Source organism: Chelonoidis abingdonii, chromosome 6, assembly GCF_003597395.2.
Source record: "Chelonoidis abingdonii isolate Lonesome George chromosome 6, CheloAbing_2.0, whole genome shotgun sequence".
NCBI lineage: Eukaryota > Metazoa > Chordata > Testudines > Testudinidae > Chelonoidis > Chelonoidis abingdonii.
The window spans coordinates 31,596,409-31,621,942 of NC_133774.1; the positions used below are offsets into that span (position 1 = coordinate 31,596,409).

Genomic DNA, 25,534 nt, shown 5'->3' on the forward strand with positions numbered 1-25,534 from the left:
TTCAGAAAAACATGATACAGAAGAAAGTTTTCTTTGTAAAACTATTTTTCTGTTATCCTTGGATTTAGTGATCAGCTGGTCACTTGTTTTACAGGCCATGAATCGTTCTCTTGCCAATGTCATACTTGGTGGTTATGGCACCACTTCAACAGCTGGTGGGAAACCTATGGAAATTACTGGTACTCACACAGAAGTCAACTTGGACAATGCAGTTGAAATGATAAGGGAGGCCAATAGCATTATCATTACTCCAGGTAAGAGGCAGTGACAGTAGATATTGTAAGATACTAAAGGGACATAGGTTATAAATCTTCATGATTCACAATCATAAGAGGGGACAATGTGGTTTAGTGGTTAAGGTACTAAACTTTGGAGCCGGTAGTCTTTAGTTCTGTTCCCAACTTGGCCACTAACCAATTGTGTAGCCTCCTTGGGCAAGTCACTTCAGTTTTGTGTGTCTTGGTGTCTCTTCTTACTGTTTATCTTGTTTTAGTTCATAAACTCTTACAGTCTGGAGCTCTCTTACGCTGTACAGCCAACACCTAGCACAACAGAGTTATAATCTTGGTTGGGGCTTTTAGGCATGATCATAATACAGCTAGTAGCCGTAATAACATTTCTCTACTTTGGATTATTAGAACTGGAAGATTTTGTGGTTCTTCTCCACTAGCTCAATGTTCTTTTGTTTGAACTGCTGATAAATATCTAAATCCAACCACTGAGATAATAAAAATCCTGAAAACACTTCTCATAAAACCTTTGTCTTGGCCAAATAAATGTAGGTTGTGTATACTTCTGTAGCCGAGTATCCTTTTAAAGAGAAGTTCGTCATTACTTATATTTCAAGATTCGTTTTCATTAAGCCACATGATGCCAGTGGCTGCATTGGACACAGGGCCGTCTCCCGGGTTTTTGCTGCCCCAAGCGGCGGGGGAAAGCTACGATCGGCGGCACTTCAGCGGCAGCTCCACCTCGCCGCTTTCTTCTTTGGTGGCACTTCGGAGGGACCCGCCGCTGCCAAAGAACCGGATGTACTACCCCTTCCCCTTGGCCACCCCAAGCACCTCCTTGCTGCGCTGGGGCCTGGAGCCAACCCTGATTAGACAGCATCTTACTATTAATGTATAAAACTCCACCAGCACTCTTAGTATTCTTTTATGTATACCAATTTAGGCAAATACACTGTTTCATAAGAGTAACCTTTGCTTCAAATAGGCACACAGATGTATTGTTTTGTTGTTTGGCATTTGTTGCTATCGTTGATACTTTTGGCACTATATTACTGGAAGAATGTTGCTTACAATTTATACCCTTGAGGGTTTTAAGGGTGATGCATGTTCCTCTCATGTATTATTTCTGTACAAAGTTAAAGAAAGTAAAAGAATTATATCCCTAAAGTCTGTATCCCACCTGGATTTGCATTGTAGATATCCAAAATTTGGTGAAAGGTACTAGTTTGAAGGTATGATGGTAGCTTGTGCACCAGATTTTGGCTATGTTTGTGTGAAGCCGCCTTTTCCAGTACAACAGAACAGGATGTATGTTTCTGTAAAGCTGAAGCTTACCATTTGTAGATTAGTTGTCCAAACAGATGTATTGATATCACAACTGTAGTTCAGAAAAAAATAGGTTGTGCTGAAACTCCCATGAGTTATCGTGATGTCTGAGTGCAGCTTTTTTATGGTTAGAGCTTCTGGTGTAGATGAAAAGGAAATGAAGCAACTTTTCCCACTTTGAACTGGAGAAACAATTGTTCAAGTAATGTTTCTTTCAGGTTATGGTCTGTGTGCAGCGAAAGCTCAGTACCCCATAGCTGACCTGGTGAAGATGCTGAGAGAACAAGGCAAACATGTCAGGTAAGTACCATTGTGGGGGTGGGGTGTGTGTGTGTGTGTGTAGCGGGAGACATAACAAAGGATTTTTCATTGTAAGAAAATGCCCTAGAAGTCTGCCTTTTGCTGTCATCAATTATGCTTGTGCTGATATACGAACGAGCTAATTAGAGGAATATTCTAGTCTTATCAACCTACCACAGAGTATCAGACAGTCTAATAACTTCATGATACTGTTTAATCACACAGGTATTGGTACCATTTATTGACTTCAGTGGAGTTGCATCCGTTTATGTCAGCAGTTAATTTTTAATCTTTTTAAGCTTAGTATTATTTGTTTGGTCTGTCATGCTGGGCTCCATCCTTACAAGCAATGGCTACAACACTCTAACCTTTTACTACTGTTGCTCAATATAAGTGCTCATGAAATCTTTGGAAAGTTGAATCTTTTTTTTTTTTTTTTTTATATTCCCCTTCTGTTGGGAGTATCTTTCAAAGAACAATCATTTGGTTTTCTAAAGATACAACATATGGAGGAGACTTCTGTTCAGGAACAGCTGCTTCACTAAACTATAGCACGGGGTCCTGTTCAAATCATTCCTGTTTCCTAACTTTTGCTTCCCTCCCAGGGAACCAAGTGCCATGCCTGTGGCACTGTCACTGTCTTCTGGGGAGGTTTAAAGTAGGAGAGGACATGGCTGTCCTGGAACTTGGGAGGGGAGGGCAGGGAAGGGATTGAGAAGGGGAAGGGAATGCCAGGAGAAATCAATCCAATACCAGATGGAAGGATCTTGAGGTACCTCCACCTGAGGCAGCAATCTTCACACCGTGAGTGTACAGGCTTTATTTCCGTCAAGAAACTTAACAATGAAATCCAGAGTAACTGATTTATACTAATGGAATCAGTGCTTACAGTCTGAGGAGCCAATAAAACACACAGTAGTAGCCAGTAAAAACACAAAAGGTGGTCAGCCCACCCTGAATGGCTTTATTTACACTAAAAAGGGGGTAAAACAAATCTGCATTTAAAATATTGGCTAAATCTCTCTCACACAAAGGCTAATAGCATACAAAAATGCTACATTTTCAGCTTTTTCTCTCACACCCACTAAATGTCATCCTGCTTATTTTCCTCTTCCTCCTCCCCCCCCCCCAACATGTTACAAGTTAGCTAAGAATGCTGAGTACTTGGTGGCAAATTCATTTTTAAATGCAGAAGTACTGGCAGGCTTGCAGACACTGGGACCCTTAGGTGTCTCTGGTAATGGGGTAGGAGAGGCATACAGAGCAGCAAGAGCGGTTGGCGATCTCTCAGGAGCCCTTTAGTCTGTGTCTAACAGTGGAGTGGTAGAGCCTGCTCTAAACTGTGGCAAAAGGTTTCCTTCTCAAGGACTTCTAGTCCTGAGGAGGGAAGGATCAGGCACTCCCCTTTGTTAAGATTAGCTCTCTGGTTGGCATGTTCCTAAAAGTCCTTGTAAGGTCTTCTTTCTGTTGTCTGTGGCAGACTGTAACTTGCAAAGGATATGCTGAGAGCTCTGCCTGAGCCCTCTAGTACCTTTGCAGCTCACCACTGGACTCTCCCAAATGACAGAGCTACATCATTTAGTCTTTTACACTCCATGCCCTTGGGTGTAAAAGCATCTAGCTTCTGATTTATTTAGAACTTTCCTGGTGACTGCCCAGCCCACACTAGCTACTTTCTGAAGAGGTGGGCTTTTGTTGCCATTGTAGCTTCAGTCGTAACACTTTGTAGGCCTGGTTTTTTGACCTGTAGTTACCATTGCAAGTTGGACTATATTTTTCACATCTGTATTTACATCAACTCCTCTAGCTCTACAGGTAAAGGCTGTTGGAACTCAAAACAAATGTTAAATTCCATAGAATTTACCCCAATAGAGAACGTTACAAAAAGGGGAAGTAATTCACAATGAAGCTAACAAACATGGAAACTTCAGTCCTTTCCTTCTTCCTTCCTCATAAGATTTAGCTTTCCAGTGCTTTCAATACATGTCATCTCTCCATCACTAATAGTTTTGGAAGCTATTTTTTAATTATGGTAATTTAATATCTTAAAAATTAATCAAGTTTCAGTTGTCAGATTAAAAAAAGAGACTCTGACCGATGCTGGTTAGCCAAACTCATTCTCTAATTTCTGCATGTTTATAGTGACTTTGCTTTGGAGTCCATATTCTAGCAATTAGTGTTTTGTTTTTTTTTCTTCATTATTTTCCACATTCATAGAAACGATATTGATAGTATCCAGAAGTGTGTGGAGTATATAATTTGATGGATAAGAATACCAGTTAGTAAAATTGTTCATTAGCAGTCACTTAAAATAATATACTTCCGTGTCGCAGTTTAATCTACATGTAGGAAAGCTGAATGAGACCCCTGATGTCTTTCTTTCACATGGCAATTCTTTTTATCTCTTATTTTCTCACCATTAGTGGAAGCTGGTTTCATTGCCGAATTGTGTTAAAGATCCTGAAGGTTCATTAGGCATGTATCAAAAAACCTCATTTGGGGTAATATGATGACAGTGTCCTGTTCTTCCTTTGATTTTTTCTTTTATAGTTTCTGTGTGGGCTAGCTTCCTTTTTTCATAATGATATAAAGTATTATTGATTTCACCTTGCAGTCAGGTTTGTATGGGAAAAATATGAATGAAGCTTTGTAAAGTAACTGGATTATATTTAAAATGAGTCAATTTCAGGAAGAGATTGCTGCCGTGGTTACCTAGTATTTTAATGAAATAAATCTGTATTTACAGTTTGTGGTCATTTAGACCTTTCATCACTTCGTGGAGCTCCCGCAGTGTTCATTGAGTGCAGCTGCTGGCCCTCTGGTTTCAGTAGGTCTGAATGCCTCAGGACCTCAAGCACTCTGAGCATCCAGATGCAGTGACACACACACACACACACATCCGCTGTGGAAGCGTGCCAGCATGGACATACGATTGTCATCAGTTTGTGCCCATGCTGTGCCAAGAAAAATTGCATTTGTCATATGATCTTTTTTTGCTTCATGGCTCATGATTGATTCAGAGACACTGTTTCCTTAACTTTGCCTGTAGCCATAACATGCTCAGTGAAGAGCATAGATTATATAACATGATGTATTGCATTTTATGACTCAGGTCTTAAATTCAGAAATACAGGAGGGTTTGCAAACTTAAGTCTCCTTTAGTTATTAAAATGCATTGCTAACATCACCACTGACTTGAAATGATCTTGCAGCAGATCACATTTTGAATGTATTAATAGAATCATGTAAGGTGATGCATGTTACTCAACCTTCCTGCTGGCTTCTCCTTTTTTGTTATTGACTGGTAGAGCTACAAAAAGTGTCATAGACTGGAAGGTTCCCAGAATCCATTAGGAGCTGAGGGAAGACACTTGGGATATGTCTACACTACGAAATTAGGTCAAATTTATAGAAATCAGTTTTTCAGAAATCAGTTTTATACAGTTGATTGTGTGTGTCCCCACAAAAAATGCTCTGAGTGCATTAAGTCGGCAGACTGCATCCACAGTACCAAGGCTAGCATCAACTTCTGGAGCGTTGTGCTGTGGGTAGCTATCCCACAGTTCCTGCAGTCTCTGCCGCCCATTGGAATTCTGAGTTGAGATCCAATGCCTGAATGGGACAGAAACAGTGTCGTGGGTGATTCTGGGTAAATGTCATCACTCAGTCGTCCCTCCGTGAAAGCAATGGCAGACAATCATTTTGCGCCTTTTTTCCTGGGTTACCTGTGCAGATACCATACCGCAGCAAGCATGGAGCCTTCACAGCTGACTGTCACTGTACGTCTCCTGGGTGCTGGCAGATGTGGGACTGCATTGCTACACAGCAGCATCTCATTGCCTTTTGGCAGCAGATGGTGCGTTATGACTGGTAGCCATTGTTGTCATATTCTTGGGTACTCTTTTAACCAACCTCGGTGACATCAGTCGGGGCGCCTGGGCAGACATGGGAGTGACTCAGCCAGGTCATTGCGATCTTCTGCCAAGCACCCAGGAGATGACGATGGCAAGTAGTCCTACTGCGCGATCTTCTGCCAAGCACCCAGGAGATGACGATGGCAAGTAGTCCTACTGCACCATCTTCTGCCAAGCACCCAGGAGAGGATGATGGCTAGCAGTCGAAATGCACCGTCTGTGCCACCCTAAAATGTAAACGATAGATGGATGGCATCAAAACAAGGAATGACCTGATTGGTTTTGTATTCAGTTGCTCCTCCCTCCATGATCCAATGGCCTGCTAAATCCAGTGGTTTGCAGTTCAGCCTCAAGGGGGCCTCTCTGTGTGACTGTTTGTATTCTTCTTGTGCATAAGCTACACCCTTCTGTTGATTTTTAATACCTATAAGCCAGTGTCATCAGTCGCCCCTCTCTGCTGGTTCAGAGCAGGGCAATCATTTTGCCGCTTTTTTGCAACGCAACGCCATAGCACTGGGATCATGGAAAGCCCGCCTAGAGCTCATCGTGGCAATTATGAGTACTGTAAACACACGTGCATTATCACTGGCAGTATATGCCACGCAGAACTGCAAAGCAAAACCAGGCAAGAAGGCAACGGCAGTGCGGTGATGAGGACATAGCATATACTTCTCACCAAAGTATGGGCCCCGCAGTGTGCAATCCTGGTGTCAATGGCAGATTCATTGCGTGAAACGCCGCTTCTGGGCGGAGACGCACAGACAGCTTGGGACCGCATAGGTGTTGCAGGTCTGAGATTCCCGTGGACTGCAAACTTTCGCATGTGTAAGCTTTCATGGAACTTGTGACGTGCTGTTCCCCTGCCTCTGAAGTGCCAGAATACCAAGATGAGAACAGCCTACACAGTTGAGAAGCGAGTGGCAATAGCCCTCTGAAGCTTGCACGCAGACAGCTACTGGTCAGTCAGCAAGTCAAGTTTGAGTGGGCAAATCTACTGTTGGGGGAGCTGCTGTGATGCCAAGTAGCCAATGGCAATCAAAGAGCTGGTGAGACTATGCAAGGGTATGACTGTGGGAAATGCGCAGGTCATAGTGTGATGACTTTGCTGAAATGGGATCCCTAACTGATGTGGGGTGATAGACGGAACCCATATCCCTTCTTGCATTGAGCAACAAGCCAGCGAGTTGCATAAACCGAAGGTACTTTTTCAGCTGCTGCAAGCACGGTGGATCACAAGGGATGTTTCACCAACATAGCATGGGATGGCGGCGGAAGGTACATGACGCTCGGTGTCTTCCGGAACTCTGTCTGTTTCAGAAAGTTGCAGGAAAGGACTTTTTCCAAACCCAGAAAATAAGCTGTTGGGATGTTGATAATGCCTATAGTTAGGCCTTGGAGACCCAGCCTACCCCTTAATGCCATGGCTCATGAAGCCATACATAGGCAGCCTGGACAGTAGTCAGGAGCTGTTCAACTGTAGGCTGAGCAAGTGCAGAATGGTGATAGAATGTGCATTTGGACGTTTAAAAGTGTGCTGGCGCAGTTTAATGACTCGGATAGACCTCAGCAAAACCAATATTCCCATTGTTATTACTGCTTGCTGTGCGCTCCACACTATCTGTGAGAGTAAGGGGGAGATGTGGGTGACTGAGGCAAATTGCCTGGCTGCTGATTAGATGCAGCCAGACACCAGAGTGGTTAAAGTACAAGAGGGCGTGATGCGCATCAGAGAAGCTTTGAAAACCAGTTTCATGACTGTCCAGGCTACGGTGTGAAAGTTCTGTTTGTTTCTCCTTAATGACACCCACCCCCCCTTGGTTCACTCTGCTTCCCTGTGTGCTAGCAACCCTCCCCTCCCCCCTTCGATCACCACTTGCAGAGGCAATGAAGTCATTGTTGCTTCACATTCATGCATTCTTTATTAATTCATCACACAATAGGGAATAACTGCCAAGGTAGCCCAGGAGGGGTGGGAGAGGAGGGAAGGACAAGGCCACAATGCACTTTAAAACTTCAAAATGTTAACTTATTGAAGGCCAGCTTTCTGTTGCTTGGGCAATCCTCTGAGGTGGAGTGGCTGGGTGGCCAGAGGCCCCCTCCACCCCATTCTTGGGCGTCTGGGTGAGGAGGCTATGGAACTTGGGGAGGAGGGCTGTTGGTTACACAGGAGCTGTAGCAGCGGTCTATGGTCCTGCTGCCTTTCCTGCAACTCAACCATACGCTGGAGCTCAATCCTGTTTGATCTTCCAGTAGCCTGAGCATCGACTCTTGCCTTCTGTCAGCAAGCTGACGCCACCTATCTTCAATTCGCCACTTACTCTCTTCAGCCCACCACCTCTCTTCGCGTTCATATTTGCTTTCCTGTACTCTGACATTGTCTGCCTCCATGCATTCTGCTGTGCTCTGTCAATGTGGGAGGACAGGAGGAGCTCAGAGAACATTTAATCCCGAGTGCGTTTTTTTTTCGCCTTCTAATCTTCGCTAGCCTCTGCGAAGGAGAAACATTTGTAGCTGGTGGAGGAAAAGGGGGAGTGGTAGTTAAAAAGACACAGTTTAGAGAAAAATGGGTATACTCTTTCATGTTAAACCTTGCTGTTCACATTATACAGCACATGTGCTTTCGTTACAAGGTCACATTTTGCCTCTTGTATTGCGGGCCTGCCGGTTTAGTGTGAGAGATGACTCACGCCTCATTCCTCTCCCCACCGCGTGGCTAACAGCGGGGAACATTTCTGTTCAGCCCCAGCCAAACAGCTGAGCAGGAACGGGCACCTTTGAACGTCCCCTTAATAAAAGTATCAGAGGGGTAGCCATGTTAGTCTGTTAGGCATGCATCTGATGAAGTGGGTATTCACCCACGAAAGCTTATGCTCCAATATGTCTGTTAGTCTATAAGGTGCCACAGCACTCTTTGCTCCCTTAATAAAGGCACTGTATTTCAACCAGGTGACCATGAATGATGTCAATCTCCTGAGGATAACACAGCATGATAAAGAACAGATGTTGTTTGAATGCCAGCAAACACTGTGACCATACGCTGCCATGCTTTGTTATGCAATGATTCCCGACTACATGCTACTGGCCTGGCGTGGTAAAATGTCCTACCATGGCGGACGGAATAAGGCCACCCTCCCCAGAAACCTTTTTGCAAAGGTTTTGGGAGTTACATCCAAGAGAGCTTTATGGAGATGTTCCTGGAGGATTTCCTCTCCATCCCCATACATGTTAACAGACTTTTTCAGTAGCGCGAAATGCCAGGGCAAATTTAATCATTAAACATTCTTGCTTTTAAACCATGTGTAATATTTACAAAGGTACACTCACCAGAGATCCTTTCTCCACCTTCAGGGTCCGGGAGCATGCCTTGGGTGAGTTAGGGGGTTACTGGCTCCAGCTCCAGGGTGAGAAACATATCTTGGCTGTTGGGGAAACCGCTTTCTCTGCTTCCTTGCTGTGAGCTTTCTTCAGTCTCTTCATCATCATCTTCCTCGTCCCAAAAACCTGCTTCCGTGTTGCGTGATTCTCCATTAAGTCAAAGCACAGGGTTGGAGTAGTGATGGCTGCATCTTCTAGCATAGCATGCAGCTCATCATAGAAGCGGCATGTTCGAGGTTCTGATCCGGAGCAGCTGTTTGCCCCTCTGTTTTTTTGATAGGCTTACCTTAGCTCCTTAATTTTCACGTGGCACTGCTGTGCGTCCCTGTTAGGGTCTCTGTCCTTCATGCCCTTTTGAGACTTTTTCTAATGTTTTGGCATTTCGTTTACTGGAACGGAGCATGGATTCATCTCCCCATATGGTGAGCAGATCATGTACCTCCAGTTCGGTCCATGCTGGAGCTCTTTTGCGATCCTGGGACTCCATCATGGTCACCTCTGCTGATAAGAGCTGCGCTCACCTGCACCTTGCCATGCTGACCAAACAGGAAATGAGATTCAAAAGTTCACGGGCCTTTTCCTGTCTACCTGGCCAGTGCATCTGAGTTGAGAGCGCTGTCCAGAGCGGTCACAATGGAGCACTCTAGGATAGCTCGCGGAGGCCAATACCATCAAATTGCATCCAGACTACCCCAAATTCGACCCGGCAAGGCCAGTTTCAGCACTCATCCCCTTGTCAGAGTTGGAGTAAAGAAATCTATTTAAAGAGCCCTTTAAGTCGAAAAAAAGGGCTTCATCATGTGGACGAGTCCAGGCTTAAATCGAGGTAACATTGCTAAATTTGACCTAAAATCGTAGTGTAGACCAAGACCTGGTCTTCAAGCAGTTTTATTCTCTGTTACTGCCTTTGTAGTACTACAGAGCTGTCATTGAAGGCTCTCCATTTACCATGTATCTTGAATGGTTCAGTACAGTGCATGTAAGGGCTTGATTCTGAATTATCTTAATGCACTTCAGAAATGGATCAAACTAATTCAGAATAAGGCACCCTTAATCTACAGCAAAAGCATCCACATAGGGAGTTAATCACGAATAGCTAGTCCACTTTAAATTCATACCCTACCTTAATCTGAATTAAATTCAGTGTAGGCAAGTCCTAAACATCCATTCATAGAATTTTAATCTCTTAAATTATATATTATATGATGTCTTTAAAATTCAAGAAATGCTCAAATACATAGCATATTGAACACTGTCCCCAGACATTCTAGATTCATTATATTTTGGCCATGATATCAGTTGTGTGACTTTATTGCCATTCTTATAGAACGTGTGTATTTAAAATTTCTGCCCAAGATGCAGTAGTAACCAATGACAGTAGGTTAAGGAAATTGCATGCAAGTGCTGAAGTATTCTAAGAAAGCGCGTACACTTAATTTTAAATCTATTGACAGGCATGTGGGTTCTTGGCTTTTTATCTGCCATAATCAGTGGAATATGCAATTGTGAGAGAAAATCTAGATTACTGTCTGAATATTTTTCTCAAACTTCAATCACTAGGTGGCTGGTCTTGACTAATTTTTATAGGTTAATATATTGGAAGGATGTGCCAGTGTCTCATGATCTTGGACACAAGGCAAAGCTCCTGTCTTCTTTCCTAGGCATTTGAAAATGGGGGAAATTGTAAGGTAGGTGGACTTGAGTTTTTTTAAATTTACCTAGGTTGCGGGTGTTGGGATGTAGTCAAATTGTATTGCTGCATGTAGGATACTAGGTATTGCATTTTAATTATGCCAAGGGTTTCTGGAGCATATAGATGGGTGCCATCTTTAACTTTTCTTTACATTTAAATAAATAAAATTAATTCGTTTTGCATTCTTACATTATTCTTTCAAATTACATGAACTTTGCCTTAGTCATAGCATTTAAGATCAGAAGGGACCCCCAGATCATCTACTCTGATCTCCTGTATATCACAGGCCAAAAACATGAGCCAGAGCCTGCACATCAGACCCAACAACAGAAATTAGATCCCGGTGTGGTCTCATGTGGTCTGTAATACTGTTGTGCACCACAGGGAAAGAATAAGAGGGACCAAGTTGCATCAATGTCTGAGGCCCTTGCAATGCCCAGGATTTGATTAGATGAGATATAACCAGAAAATCCTGGCAAGTGACCCACGCCCCATGTTGCAGGGAAGGTCTTAGTTTCTTAGAAGAAAAACTGAAAGTGTTCTTTTTGCCTGAAAGCTCATTTTGTAAAAATGGACAGTTTTTAAAATCTTTTCCAATCGGGCCTTATGTTTTTCATAACTCAGATTTTTGTGAGCAATAAACAAGTGCTAGAGTATCTGCATGCCCTTTGTACTTAAATTGTCATTCATGTTATCTCTCCATGAAACTAGAGTGTGTTGTGTGTTTTTTTTTTTTTTTTTTTTAGAGAATTGGCAGATGTGTATGTGATTGGAACAGAGAGGCTGCACGTTTGGGACAGAGGGCATAGAAAGTTAAGAGGGCAGAAATTGGGTTCTGTTGAGCAAGCTATCCTGTGTGTGTATAACTTCTACAAATGTTCAGAAATCAAAAAAAATTGTTGAGCAAGCTAAAATAGGCACCAAGCAGATGTAACTTACTTAGAGCACCCTATGTCTCATCAACTTTGGCATAGTTACAGAAATCCTATTTTTACGTGGATGAAGTGCTCTGGGAGGAAGATTGTCGGACATTGACTCCTGTGTGTTGCGTTTAATGTTCATGCATTATGCATTCTTTCAGTGCAAACACCAGAGTCACATGACAATGTAATGATCTTGAACCACTTCTGCAATGGGTTAAATATAAATAAGCTTATTCAGGATTGAGGAAAATAGTATTGTTTTCTTGTCTGTTTTGAGTAAAAAGATTGACTACATTAACCGCAAATAGTAAATCCCACTCTGAAGTTCTTCAGTCCTCAGTAAGCATTAAAAGTAGAATACTACTGCATCTGTAATAACATCCTAGGCAACTGAGTTTAAATTTAACTTTAGATAAAATTGCACAAATCATTAAAGCTCTTTTATCAGTGCTGAAAACTTATTCCAGGATTCCTGACATAGTCTGTTCAACTATGGGTGTGTGTGTGTGTTTAAATGCACTAGCACTGGTAGTGTCTAGTTTTGTAGTTTGGGAACGGTTTGTTCTTGATGGGGTGTGTACTGTAGGGGAATGTTTAACGTGTGACAGTCTAGATGTATTTATAGGCTCACATGGCATCTGCAGATTTTGCAGAATCTAAGCTTTCATTTTTAAAAAAGGAAGTTTCTAGCCACTAGGGCTGCAAAGAAGACCGTCCAAATGTGAGCTGATTGTAACAGGTGCAGTACAGTCTTCCTGCATCGGCAGAGAGTCTGAAACAGTAACCCTTTATTCATGCACTGAGGTGGTAAGACTGGGTGGGCATTGTACTGTAAATGCCAGGCCATCTCTACAAGTGGGTTTGACTTCTTCAGCCTAGTGTGCACCCTCATCCCACTGCTTAATTTTACATATATGCAGAGAATATATAGACAAAGGCCTTTTGCGCAACAGAAGACATCAGCATGTGTAAACAATTCTACCAATCAATTTTCATGAATCCAAATGCTTCTGACTTGCCCACAGAGACTAGCTTTTTCTAGAAGAAACCCATATAAAGGGCTGGATTTCAGACCAGCTCCCCACTTTATTTTATTTTTTGATATAGGTTTGCACCTAAAATGTATTCATGTATTTTTTCCCCAGTAAGTCACATGGGTACAAAGTTTGGGCACAAGATTATGCCTCTGAAACTGGAGACTTAGTTTGAAAAAGGGCCCAGAATTGTATAATCTGACTTATTTGAGGTCCAAAAAAAGAACCTGTGTTTCAGTACAGCACTGAGCCAACCCTCTGATAAACTAGAGTATGATCATGAATTGTAGTTCTTTGGACTGAACTTGTAGCCAACACACTTTGCCTGACATATATAAGTTCAGCAGGAGGAGATGCAGACATTTTCATGATAGAAGGTCCTTTAGTGTTTGAAAAATAAGAAATTTTAAAAACATTTTCCTTCGTTTTTTTCATTAAAGGAGAAAATCTGATGTTCTTGCAGCACTAACATTAGAGACACTTGAAAGAGAATACTTCTTAAGCAATTAAAGATTATTAATAATTCCCCATATTTTCAGTTTTCAATTTATTCCATAAAGTTTGTCTCTTGTTGTATTTTTAGGTATTTCCAGAATGGAATGAATAAGTAGGGGAAAAGAGAGATTTATTTTAAAACTTGTTGTGGGAGAATACATTTTGGCAAATATATTATGCCCTTAAAAAAACTTGTCATTTTCAAGAACTGATGTTCATGTGCAATGAGTAGGACATGTCGCACCCATTGCATGTGACAGTGGTGAAATCAAGAGGTTGTCATAAACCGGAGGGGATTTCAAGTTAAGTGCAAATTCTTCAAGGTTATACGATGTTTAGATGGGGCATTTTTTAAAAGTGTCCTCTCTTCCTTTTCTTTTTCCTGGTGTTACTAGTGTAATCTCTTCTGTGTTTATGAGAAACTTGGTCTGCTCTTGCTTCTTCTCAGTCTTGCCATGCTCACTTGAATGTCTGGTAGGATCTTCCTTTTTGAGATGAGTGGATAATTTCACTATCTGTGTAAATGTTGCCTGTATGAAATCTTTATCAACATGATCATGGTGAGTGTCTGTGTCCATGCGTGCACACACGCACACATCTAGTTTGACGAACTTGCATGCATTTGTTCCAAGAGTACTGGCAAACCGCTGTCATATTTGGTCATCAAGACTCTCAGAAACAAACTCCCTTTGGGAGTCAACTAAATGTGTCCTGACAAATAGATTTTGTGCAAACAGTTCATAAACCTTCCAAATGTGCAGTGTATGGTTTCTGGCAGTGTTTGTCAAAATCTGTGACAGATGATGATCCATACCATAACTCCTCCCACCAACCAAAAATATTTCTTTCCTCTTCTTTTTCTTCTTCCCCTTCTCTCAGCAGAGGCAAAGTCAAAGGTGAAAGTTCATTCACTTGGCAACTTGTATGTCGGTTTGGGGATCAGCCCTGGAAACAAAGTTGTGTTCGAGTATTTACTAGAAACCTCAAGCATATTTTGTGTTTTGTTTGTTTAATTTATAGGCCAGCTTTAATCAAAAAGAAACTCGAATAATTTTATTAGAATCTAAAGAGAATTTTGTTGGGAAATCTTTGTTCCTGGCCAAAATAGTGATGATTTTCTAACGTGTTTCAAAATAAGAGTTCTTCTAATGTACTAAAAATCATTGCATTTGGGCACAGTTTGGAAGCAGCTGTGCTGCTGCACATGGTTTACATTACTGAGTGGTTGGTGTGAAACTTTGCTCAGAGGTGAGCAAACTGCAGCCTGCGGGACTCTCCTGCCCGGCCCCTGAGCTCCTGGCCCGGGAGGCTAGCCCTTGCCCCTTCCCCCGCTGTTCCCTCTTCCCCACAGCCTCAGCTCACTGCAGTGCTTGTGCAATGTTCTGGGTGGCGGGGCTGTGAATTCCTGGGGCAGCGCAGCTGCAGAGCCGCGGCCTGACCCGGTTCTCTGTGCTGCACGGTGGCATGGCTGGCTGGCTTGGCATGGCTGCCTGTCCTGGTGCTCTGAGCTGCACCGCTAGCCACCGGTGCTCCAGGCAGCACGGTAAGAGGGCAGGGGGAGTTGTATAGAGGTCATGGGAGTTTGGGGTGGTAATCAGGGGGTGGAGCTGTGGGAACAGGAGGGTTGAATGGGGGCAGGGATCCCAGGGGGGCAGTCAGGAAGGGGAGGGGGAGTTGGATGGGGTGGTAGTCAGGGGCAGGGGTTCTGGGAGCGGTCAGGGAGAAGGGGTGGTTGGATGGGGCAGGAGTCCTGGGGGAGGGCAGTCAGGAATGAGAGGCAGGGTTGGATGGGGCAGTCAGGGGCATGGGTCCAGGGGTGGTCAGGGGACAGGGAGGGGTGGATGGGGCAGTAGTCCTGGGGGACGGGCATCAGAGGGCGAAAAGCGGGGGGGGGGGGTGTCAGATAGGGGACGGGCCAGGCCATGCCATGCCTGGCTGTTTGGGGAGGCATAGCCCCCCCAAATGGCCCTCCATACAATTTCAGAAGCCTGATGTGGCCCTCAGTCCAAAAAGTTTTCCCTCTCCTGCTTTAGGCTGTTAATATTTTGTCCTATTTGTTTTGCTGTCCTGTATCTGATTCTAGGTATTGTCCTCTGCATCAGGATCCCAAATATTTACCGGCTAAATATAATGTATTATTTTTCCTTCCTGTGCAGCTCTTGTATAAAACTGGCTTTCATTCCACTCTTGAACCAAAGTTTAACAATACAGTAACTCCTCATTTAACATTGTCTCACTTAACATTGTTTCAGTGTTACGTCCATGCTCAGGGAACGTGCTAATTTAAAGTTGTGCAATTCTCCCTTATGACGTCCTTTGGCAGCCTGCTTGTAAGATTCTGTGTAAGAGCAGTGGCTTTACAAGGGAGCATTGCACAAGTTCCGCTTCTCTGCTTCTCTCCCTCCCTCCCAGAAAGTCCTAAGCGCTGCCAAACAGCTTAGGACTTGGGGCGGGGGGAGGAGGGATGGGGCATGCTCTGGAGAGGAGGTGGAGTGAGGGTGGGAAGAGGTGGGCCTGGAATGGAGGGGGAACAGGACGAGGCGGGCCTGGAGCATTCCCAGCAAAATCCAAGCCTGTTCTCTGGGGAAGCTGCCGCTGCTGCTGCAAAGGTGCTTCCTAGCTTTCTTGCCTGCAGCGGGCTGTGCCTGTGTGGGGTAAGCCATGGGCACTTCCCAACCACAGTACGGTACTGTACAGTATATAATGCCTTTTGTCTGCCCCCAAAAAATTTCCTTGGAACCTAACCCCCCTCATTTACATTAAATCTTATGGGACAATTGGATTCGTTTAACATTTTTTTACTTAAAGTTGATTTTTCAGGAACATAACTACAACGTTAAATGAGGAGTTACTGTACTTGCATCTTGTCACAGCATCTCATAGTGCTGAGTGGCGTGATCATTCAGTATGTCTGATTTTGAACGTGGAGTTCAAATTACCTGATGTTAAGAGGCAGCAGGTTTAAAACAAATAAAAGGAAGTTCTTCTTCACTCAGTGCGCAGTCAACTTGTGGAACTCCTTGCCCAAGGAGGTTGTGAAGGCTTGGACTATAACAGGGTTTAAAAGAGAACTGGATAAATTCATGGTGGTTAAGTCCTTTAATGGCTATTAGCCAGGATGGGTAATGAATGGTGTCCCTAGCCTCTGTTTGTCAGATGATGGAGATGGATGGCAGGAGAGAGATCACTTGATCATTGCCTGTTAGGTTCACTCCCTCTGGGGTACCTGGCATTGGCCACTGTCAGTAGACAGACACTGGGCTAGATGGACCTTTGGTCTGACCCGGTATGGCCGTTCTTATGTTCAAGTTGCTTTAACTCCATCTTACTACTGGTAGTTGAACAGATTATTCTCATTCTAAATTTATATTTGTACAGCATTAAAATTAGTATCCACTGTATATCAGTGGTTCAAAAACTGTAGTTTGTGGACCTCTGGTGGTGGTTGTGATGTGATTCCATTGTAATGATGAAACATGTAGAGTGGAAAGACAATTCTCCTGTCCTAGCAATTCTCCTGTCCTTCAGTTGCTCAATCATCAGTCTTCAAGCAGAACTCCTTTATATTTCTTTAAGAACTCCTTTATCACACCTCTGATTCTTTGGTTTGCTGTACAGTAACTGAAGTCACTTAATTATCTTTTGGCATTTCTTTGTGTAAATTCAACCATGATCAAAATTGTTGATGCCAAAACTGGAGGGTATCAAACGTATAGGACAAAATAACCCACCTACAGGGTGGCCTGCAGGAGAGATTAGAGAAGTGGGGGCTGCAGACAAGGAGGTGATTTGGGTCTCAAATGTAAATACCTGTACCTGTTGAAGAAATCAAAATAGTGGGAGGAGTTGCAGCTAAGTGGTCATACGCATGAGAGTTAGCATCTATCTCCTGAATTCTGTCCTAGTACTACTCTCATGTGCTGATCACCATTGCTTCTTTGGAGAATTGTAAAGACCTTAATTGCTTGGATTTTTTATTTTAATGACGACCAGATGAAATAATTCTGTCTGACAAAGTTAATTTGTGACAAAGTAGATCTAATCTGTCACCAATCTTAAATTTTTATAGTATCATATTTTGCCTGAAAGTTATAGCATAATACATCAAGCAAAGTACAGATGACTTATTTTACTCTTGTCTTCCTCTCACTGGAATAAAATTGTTAATAATGTCAGTCTGGGGATAAGCGAGATACATGCCATGAGATGGAGAGGCCTCTTTCATTCTAAGGAGATTGTCATGTTGTTTGAAAAGATGCAAAGAGCTACATGCCAACTTCTTAAAAACAGATTTCTAATGCCCCATTTGAGTTCATTACATGAAGTAAATAAAGTAGAGCACACAGCCTTTTCCCCCAGTTTAATCTTCCCATTTCATGAGTAATTTTATGGCAATTACTCTTGTTACCATGATAAATTCAATAGTTAACATCTTTCAGAAATTAAAATAATTTTATCCAGAAGCAGATGAAGTCCTAGATAATTGGGACAAACTTTAATTTAAGGAAATTCTGTGTTCGAGTCTGAATTCTTGAAAGGATGTATTTTATTTGTATAAAGTATTCTCTCTATAACTTAGCCATGAAGATTCTTCTGGATAAAGTTGGGAGATACCTTTTGGTTGTGGACCACCCTACATCGTCTTCCATTTTTCATAGGAGAGTTGTTGATTCTGGTCACACCCCTTACAATATGTGGCACTTGAAGCTCTTAATAACCTAAGGAGCCTTCCCAACATCTGTTGTGGGAGCCAAAGACAAATATGCCGTTCATATGTTTTTAATTCTTCTAGTATTGTTTGAGAGGTAGACACAAACGTTTGGCATATATTGTCTCACTTTGGCTGGTGACAGAAGGATTTGTCAGCCAAAAGGGAGCAGGAGAAAGGCAATTATTTTTAAAACTATTTAAAAAACCCCTCCCTATTGAAGTAGAATATTACCTTGTGGAAACTTTACTTCATTGTTGCTGTGTTGTTCACTGTGCTGTGATGCATTTCCTGACAGCCCCATTCGCTTATCTGGAAAGCCTCTGCCACTAGTTCCTCCACTGCTGTAATTGGAAGTGCCTCTGGCATTCTCATTGCTGCAGTATCGCCAGAGGCAGCTTTCTTGTGGATCAGCATAATAAAAAGGCTAGTTCCATTAAATAAAAGTTAAAATCTACTCAATTTTCAATAAAATCAGTGAGAATTGGAAACCTTCTCTCTTGTCCTGGATCCGTCAATGGTTCTTCAATGTTATAAATGGTCATCTTGTCTCAAGAGTAAGAGGGAAATTTAGGGGCTTTTCTTGCCTGTGGTTTCCAACACACGAGTTTGGTTTTGGCACAACTTTTTTCTGAAGGATTTAATCTGTGGTCCTTGAGGCTGAAGGGTTGAGATTTAAAATCTTAATCTAGTGCATTTATGTGATTTCAAATATCTTCCTCTTCTGTAGCTCCTTCCCTCCCACTCTGTCTCCCCAAACTCCCAGGAAATGTTGGAAAATACATGTGATTTATCTTTGGAGATTTAATTTTTTTGAGTAATTCTGTAGGTATTAGCACATTTAGGAACTAGCGTTCTTTCCCACACTTGGCCACATCCTTAAAATACGAAATGAAAAGGCTGTATCTGCTAATGGGTACGTTCCTTTTTTTTTTGACTAGATTTGGTATTCACCCTGTGGCTGGTCGGATGCCTGGTCAGCTGAATGTGCTCCTAGCAGAAGCAGGTGTGCCATATGATATTGTTCTGGAAATGGATGAGATCAATGAAGACTTCCCAGGTTAGAGAGAGTGATAACTTGAAAACTACATTATTTGCCAGTATATTAAACTTGCAGTGGTTATTTTTTGTTAATTTTTTAAATGAAAATAGAGCCAGATATATACACTATGTGTGTTCGTTTGTCCGTGCATGTGTCTATAACAATAGGCAACAATAAGCATTGTTTCCAGCTCTGCTAAATGCTTTCTATTACAAGACTTTCTTATTATATGCTTTTTAAATTTACCAAATTTAACCATTCAGGCTGAATCTTTTTGGAAAGTTTCAGCAAAAACAGTTCAGCTGTTTTGTGAACATTATTAGAGAAAAATGTTTTGCCAAGGATTAAAACTTGCTTCATTAACGAATTATAATACCTTTATGCTCTGGAGCAGGGACTTGAAATGTGGCAGACGGGTTACCCTGTAGTCAGAAAGGTGCTGTCCTCATGAACGTTCACCCAAATTTGGCCAAGGTATAAGCTTCTGAAAATTGCCATGGCACATGTTCTGTAGAAGTTTGCTAGGGGTTGGCAACTAAAGTCTGGAAAGTTCCATCTGCACTGAGCATGCTCTAACTCAAGGCTGCAGGGTTGAGCAGAACTTTCCTTTGGCCATGGCACCAAGTACTGAGGGCAGTGTCTCTCTCCCCCCTCACCCCCTGCTGATGCTCAGGGAGCATGGAGGAGAAGGAAGAAGCAGGCTGACTCAAAAGTAGAGGATTGAGGAGCAGAGAGGAGATGTAGACAGGCTAAGGATGGAGAGGAACAAGAACAAGAATAGAGGGGAGCAGAAACAGTGGGATGAGTAGAAGTACAGGATGGGAGAGGAACAGAAATAGTGTGGGAAACATAAGAGCAGAGAAACAGGCTGGAAGGGATAGCAAGAGACGGAGACAGGCTGGGTATGGGCAAAAAGATCTCTAACCGCTAGAGAACACTCTGCTCCAGAACCTAAAATTCAGCACAGGATTTCTAATCTATACATAACTCTGTTGTGTAGGCCTAATAGCTATGAAACCAGTGGCATGTGGTGTCTCATCTCCCTGTAGTGGCTGGTCAACAGGAGATAATGGTACTAGATACTTCATTAGTTTAAGTGGCTGGGTATCTAAAAGCTTCAATGCTACTATTGATCCATTGGATAATATGGCTCCACATACTAGAATTTCTGCTTTTCAATTTTGTTTGTGAAACTTTATGTGGATGTAAAAGGATTTAACTTAAGGAGGCAGCATGGACTAATAGATAGGGCACTGGATCCGATAGTCAGGGTACTTGGGTTTTATTCCTGGCTCTACCACTGACCAGTTGAATGAGAAACTTTACCTCTGTATACCAGCGTCCATGCTCGCTTTTTGTCTGTCTTCTGTATTTAAGTTGTAAGCTGTTCAGGGCAGGAACTCTCCTGATGAGTTTGAGTCTCCATTGTGTGAGGCACTGTACAGTGTCTGGCACTGTAGGTTCAATCATAATGCAAATCAATATTCGTAGTAACTTCTGTATTGTGGTTCCTGATTTTTTCAAGTTGTTTTTTCCTTTTTATTTTCTTAATGCAGAAACTGACCTGGTCCTTGTAATTGGTGCTAATGATACAGTTAATTCAGCAGCTCAAGAAGATCCTAACTCTATCATTGCTGGAATGCCAGTTCTAGAAGTTTGGAAGGCAAAACAGGTAAGGTGAACAAATAAAACATAGTAGCAACCTCATTTAGCCACCTTTTCTTAGAACGGTTTTGTTTGGAGATGCTAATAGGATTATCCTACTTTTTCTATTTGTGTACAAAGTTTTCCCATCGTGTACTGCGCTGTGCACAACAGAATATTCTGTGCTTCAGAAGTGCACTTCAGAGCATTAGTGATGTTGCAATAGAAGCATTTTGCTGTGCTCTGGTCCAGTGAAGCTAATGGTGGCTACAACTGATGAGGCTAAAGAGTAGAATTCTGCTGGCAAGTATATTTGGTACTGTTGGCCTGCGGAAGGGTGGAGTGGACAGAGAGCCATGTAGTTTCCGTATTAGCTATCATTCCTCAGATAGTGAAATTAATAAAGCAGCCAAAGGAGTTAGTCTGATTTGAAAAAAGATCTAGCATGTAGAAAATCTGCTTATCCACACCTCACCCAAACAGTATCTCTATCTGTGCAGCAGTACAAATGTTCTCAATTATTCTTCATCACTATTGTGAATTCTCAGTATTCAGATTTACCATCCTGAAACACTCAAGTGCTTAGAGTGATGGGGTTATTATTAGTGTTCTCTCAATAGCCCATTATCATGATTGGAGGAATACATATAAGCAAGCAGAATGCCTTGTTATGGCCTCATTTCACATTATGCTCCAGTAGCTTCCCTTCCTCAAAGTCTGCTGATTAATTTCTTTAATTGGCTCTAGCATTAATTATCCCAAACCTATTTGTTTCTTCTAAAAGACCCATGTCAGAATTGACAACCTATTGTGAAATAATGGGTTATCTTGGAAAATAGTTACCAAGAATGTGATCTTATCAAATATTGGTGCTGGACTTTCACTCAAATATTTCTTTTTTTTTGGTGTTACTGAGAGGCTGGGTTCTAAAAGAAAGCAGTTGCTTTGTTTGTATAATATTCTTGAGTGCTAAAGTCTTGCTTTGGTTCCTTTGTGATGGACAAGGTGTAAAAATAATGTGGAGCTGTCTTACATCAGATGAAAAAATTGTGGCAAACAAGAGACTTCACTGGAGGTGTGGAAAAACCTTTGCTCCTGAAGCTGGCATAGTCTTAAATTGTTCAGCTTCTAGAGGATGAAAATCAGTTAAACTGTAGTGACTAAGAAGGCACCATTTTGCCAAGCTATGCCTGCTTCTTGGAGCTCCACAGCCTGAAATGGTTAACTGTGGATTGGAACTAAGCACATTTAAGAGCATGGAAGACTCTTGAGAATTGAATCGCCTCAATATTAGAGCCAACAATGGACTTTAGGTAACTCACCTTTAAAAGATTGCAATCAAACATTAGGGAGTGATGTCAGGGGATTCTTTAATCATGCTTTAAGGGCCTTCCTGACATCTTTCTGTAGTCAGCTTTTTCCGCCTGGTTAATTAAATATGTTCTCCCCGGCACAGTAAACCTTAAATGCAGTGGTCAAGAGTAGAATTTCCATAGGTAACTTGTGTGTGCAATAAGACTTTTAACTGGATCATTATTACCCAATCTCACATGTTGTGGATCTGAGATGCTACATGCTCTTGGAATTAAGGTGTCATGTCCTGTATTTCATTACATCCATTTGCACTGTATTTTTAGCTTCTCTAGTATTTTGTACAGCATGCAGTGTACCCTTGCTGTATAATAGTTCTTCACACTCCTAGTCATCCTCAGGGTAAGTCTAGACTGCAGCTTGGAGCGAGACTCCCAGCCTGGGTAGACTGGCTCATGCTAGCTTGGCTTGAGCTAACATCCTAAAACTAGCAGTGTGGACCTGGCAGACGCTTGGGCTAGCTAGCCATGCTCAGACCCAGAGCTGCCACCTAAGTCACAACATTCATACTGCTATTCTTAGCGTGCTAGCTCAAGCCAAGCTAGGATAAATCTGTCTACCCAGGCTGGGAGGCGCGCTCTCTCAGCTGTAGTGTAGTCATACCCTCAGTGGCTGGAGAGCTTTGGGTTAGGGCTTGTGTGTGCCAGTACAGTCCCTAGTCAGCCATTGGTCTTGTTTTTGATTAAAGCAAGCCATTCCTTCTCTGGGATCTAGGAACACACCTTACCTATGCCGGGGGTGAGGTGGAGACTGAGAATCAAACCTATGTTTCCTGCATGGGAATGTGGAACATTACCTGGAGACCACCTATCTACCCTCTTCATGTGGCATAGTGACATTGGCCTGCAAGTAGTATATTGAATATACGGGCACCCATAAAGTGATCTATTACAGGGCATAATATCAAATCTCTTATTTTATTTTTTTTTATTTTGTGTATTGAGATTATTTTCAAATCTCCTGCACTAAGGGAGAAGATTGATATGTGCTATGTCAAATATAAACTCTTCCCTCTGCAGATCATTGTTATGAAGAGATCTTTGGGTGTCGGTTATGCAGCTGTGGACAATCCAATCTTTTACAAACCCAACACCGCTATGCTTTTAGGAGATGCCAAGAAAACCTGTGATGCCCTACAGTCCAAAGTCAGAGAATCCTACCAGATGTAAATACTGATGATCACCTATCAAAGTTAATATTTGGCCAGTATGGAAAACAAAAATCATTATTTTGTACATCAGAATGTAAGGCAAAGTTATGAGAAAAAAACAAGTGCACAAATTGGCTTATGTAATTTTGATATCTGAAAAAAATCAACACTTTGCTAAGGGTCTAGAAAAACCCAAATTGTGTTTCTGTTGTGGGTTTTATAGATGCTATGAATCAGGAACACTTCAGCAGAATGAGTCCATCTTTAGATTAATCCAGTGTGGCTGAATTTTTTTCCCTCTCCCCTAGTAGTCACCTAGGTAATATAAATTGAAATGTAGGATTTCATGGACCTATTTCCTTAACTTCCAAGTATGACATGATGTAAACATATGCACCTAAAGTGCTGAAATATTTTTCAGTAAATGCAACTAATTCAAATCTTTATCCCCCCTGCTGCTGTTGCCATTTTAACTGTTCTGAGAAAACAATGTCCCCAGTCCCGCAATCAATTCTGTTTGGGCACCAGCAGTTGCCTACACTAACCTGATTGTAAAATCCTGGCCACTGCAGGCTATTTCAATTTCTGTTCACTTTTGACTTTTAATTATATTTTGCTACTTTCAAATGTGTATTGATGCATTCTTAATCAACATTTTGTAATGCTGGAAGGAGGCACTTTCTTAATCAACATATTTAAGATGCTGGAGAAAATGCGGATCAAGAGTTTCTTTATCACAATTTTTTTAAATGAATCAACTGTCATTTGGGGACCGTAGAAGCATGCCAATCTTACAATCAATGTTTTGAATACTTGACTTTCTCTTTGATCTAATTAAGAGCACTATTTAAATGTTCATAAGTACAGCTAAGCAGTAAATCAGTTTGGCATATAGTGCTGTTTTATTTTTATTGTGTTAAGAGTAGTTGAATGGAACTCAAATATTTGCCTAATAAAATGAATTTATCATGTTTGCACAATGACGTAGCAGCTGTCCATGGTGACAAAAGCTAAATATAAATAGCTATACTTGTGTTAGAAAATATTAACATCTGGGAAGAACAAACTACTCTGAAGCAAGTTTAAAATTAATCCATCCTGATTGTTTATAAAACTAATTTTTTTTAATCACGTCATGTATTGAGACCTTGCATAACTCAATAGCATTTGAGAAATATTACCACTTAGCTACCTCTGTTTTTATGTAAGGATAACTTAAAATCCATTTTTTGAACAGGTAGTAGTATATCAAGAAATGTAATAATGTATGAAAGAAATGGCCTTTTTAGAAATCTGTCTTTTCTACAGCTCAAAAATAAAATTAGTATATAAGCATGAATATGTTGTTGCACAGCATAGGAATACTTGAGGTGTTAAATTCGAACTAAACACATTGGGGCAGCTATGTTTGAATGCAGTATGTATGGCCTCTTAATATAATTGTATTGATAGCTATATTTCTGTTGGGTCTGAGCGCAGAAAACAAACGAACAAAAAAACCCTTGAGAGGGGAGAAAAGGGATTTAAATAGAGGGCAATTTTGTAATCATGGAATATTAATTTTTTTCATTGACGAAGTCTGATTTAAGTATTATTGGCTGCAGTGTCCAACTTATTTCTGCTTGCATGTAGCTAACTAAAAGTTAATCTTTTCTTAAAATGCCTTTTCCTTTGTATTTGAAATGAAAAATGCAATTTGTCATGGATCAGAGGTGCCAGGGTTAACTTTAGAACTGTGTTTTATCATGAAATATCAGAGAATTATTAAAAAAGCTTAAAAAATGTGGTTTTCATTCATAATCATTGGTCATCTCCTCTCCAATATAGTGTGGCCTAAAAAGGTAACGAGCCTGATGCTCCATTGTGGGCGTTATAGCATCAAAATTACACTGAATGCAGAGCAGGTTAGTTTTATGCCCTTTGTAGCAAAATCTCTTCGGATGCTTCTGTTTTTCACAGTTACTAGTCCTGAGCTGACATATGTTTGCTTACTTAATTACACCATCTAACTTCAGCCAATCTTGCAGACAGGTCTCCCAGGGGAAAAAGAAAGCTGTTCTCTTCTGTGGTAAACGTCTGTCTCAAATCTGGACTTAGAGTTTAACATCTGAGTATCAGAGGGGTAGCCGTGTTAGTCTGGATCTGTAAAAGCAGCAGAGAATCCTATGAGGCCCTGTTCTAGCAGTAGAGTGTGAAAACCAAGGGAGGAGAAACTGGTTCTGTAATTGGCAAGCCATTCACAGTCTTTGTTTAGTCCAGAGCTGATGGTGTCAAATTTGCAAATGAACTGAAGCTCAGCAGTTTCTCTTTGAAGTCTGGTCCTGAAGTT

The 25,534-nt window shown here is 41.7% G+C and overlaps 1 protein-coding gene across 5 annotated transcripts in view; it reads left to right on the forward strand.

Annotated features, from left to right (window-relative positions):
* The window catches only part of NNT (nicotinamide nucleotide transhydrogenase), a 68,356-nt gene extending 43,365 nt beyond the window's left edge, over positions 1-24,991 (forward strand). For 4 of the 5 annotated variants that reach the window (XM_032780833.2, XM_032780835.2, XM_032780836.2 and 1 more), the window contains exons 18-22: positions 95-254; positions 1,775-1,856; positions 18,940-19,058; positions 20,597-20,712; positions 23,075-24,991. In XM_032780833.2, the coding sequence (XP_032636724.1) occupies positions 95-254; positions 1,775-1,856; positions 18,940-19,058; positions 20,597-20,712; positions 23,075-23,224 (627 nt within the window). In that variant the 3' untranslated portion in view covers positions 23,225-24,991. Of the gene's footprint in view, positions 1-94; positions 255-1,774; positions 1,869-13,522; positions 13,593-18,939; positions 19,059-20,596; positions 20,713-23,074 lie in introns of those variants that run through there. The other variant, XR_012656079.1, reaches the window with a different exon arrangement.
* The last annotated feature ends 543 nt before the right edge of the window (positions 24,992-25,534 follow it).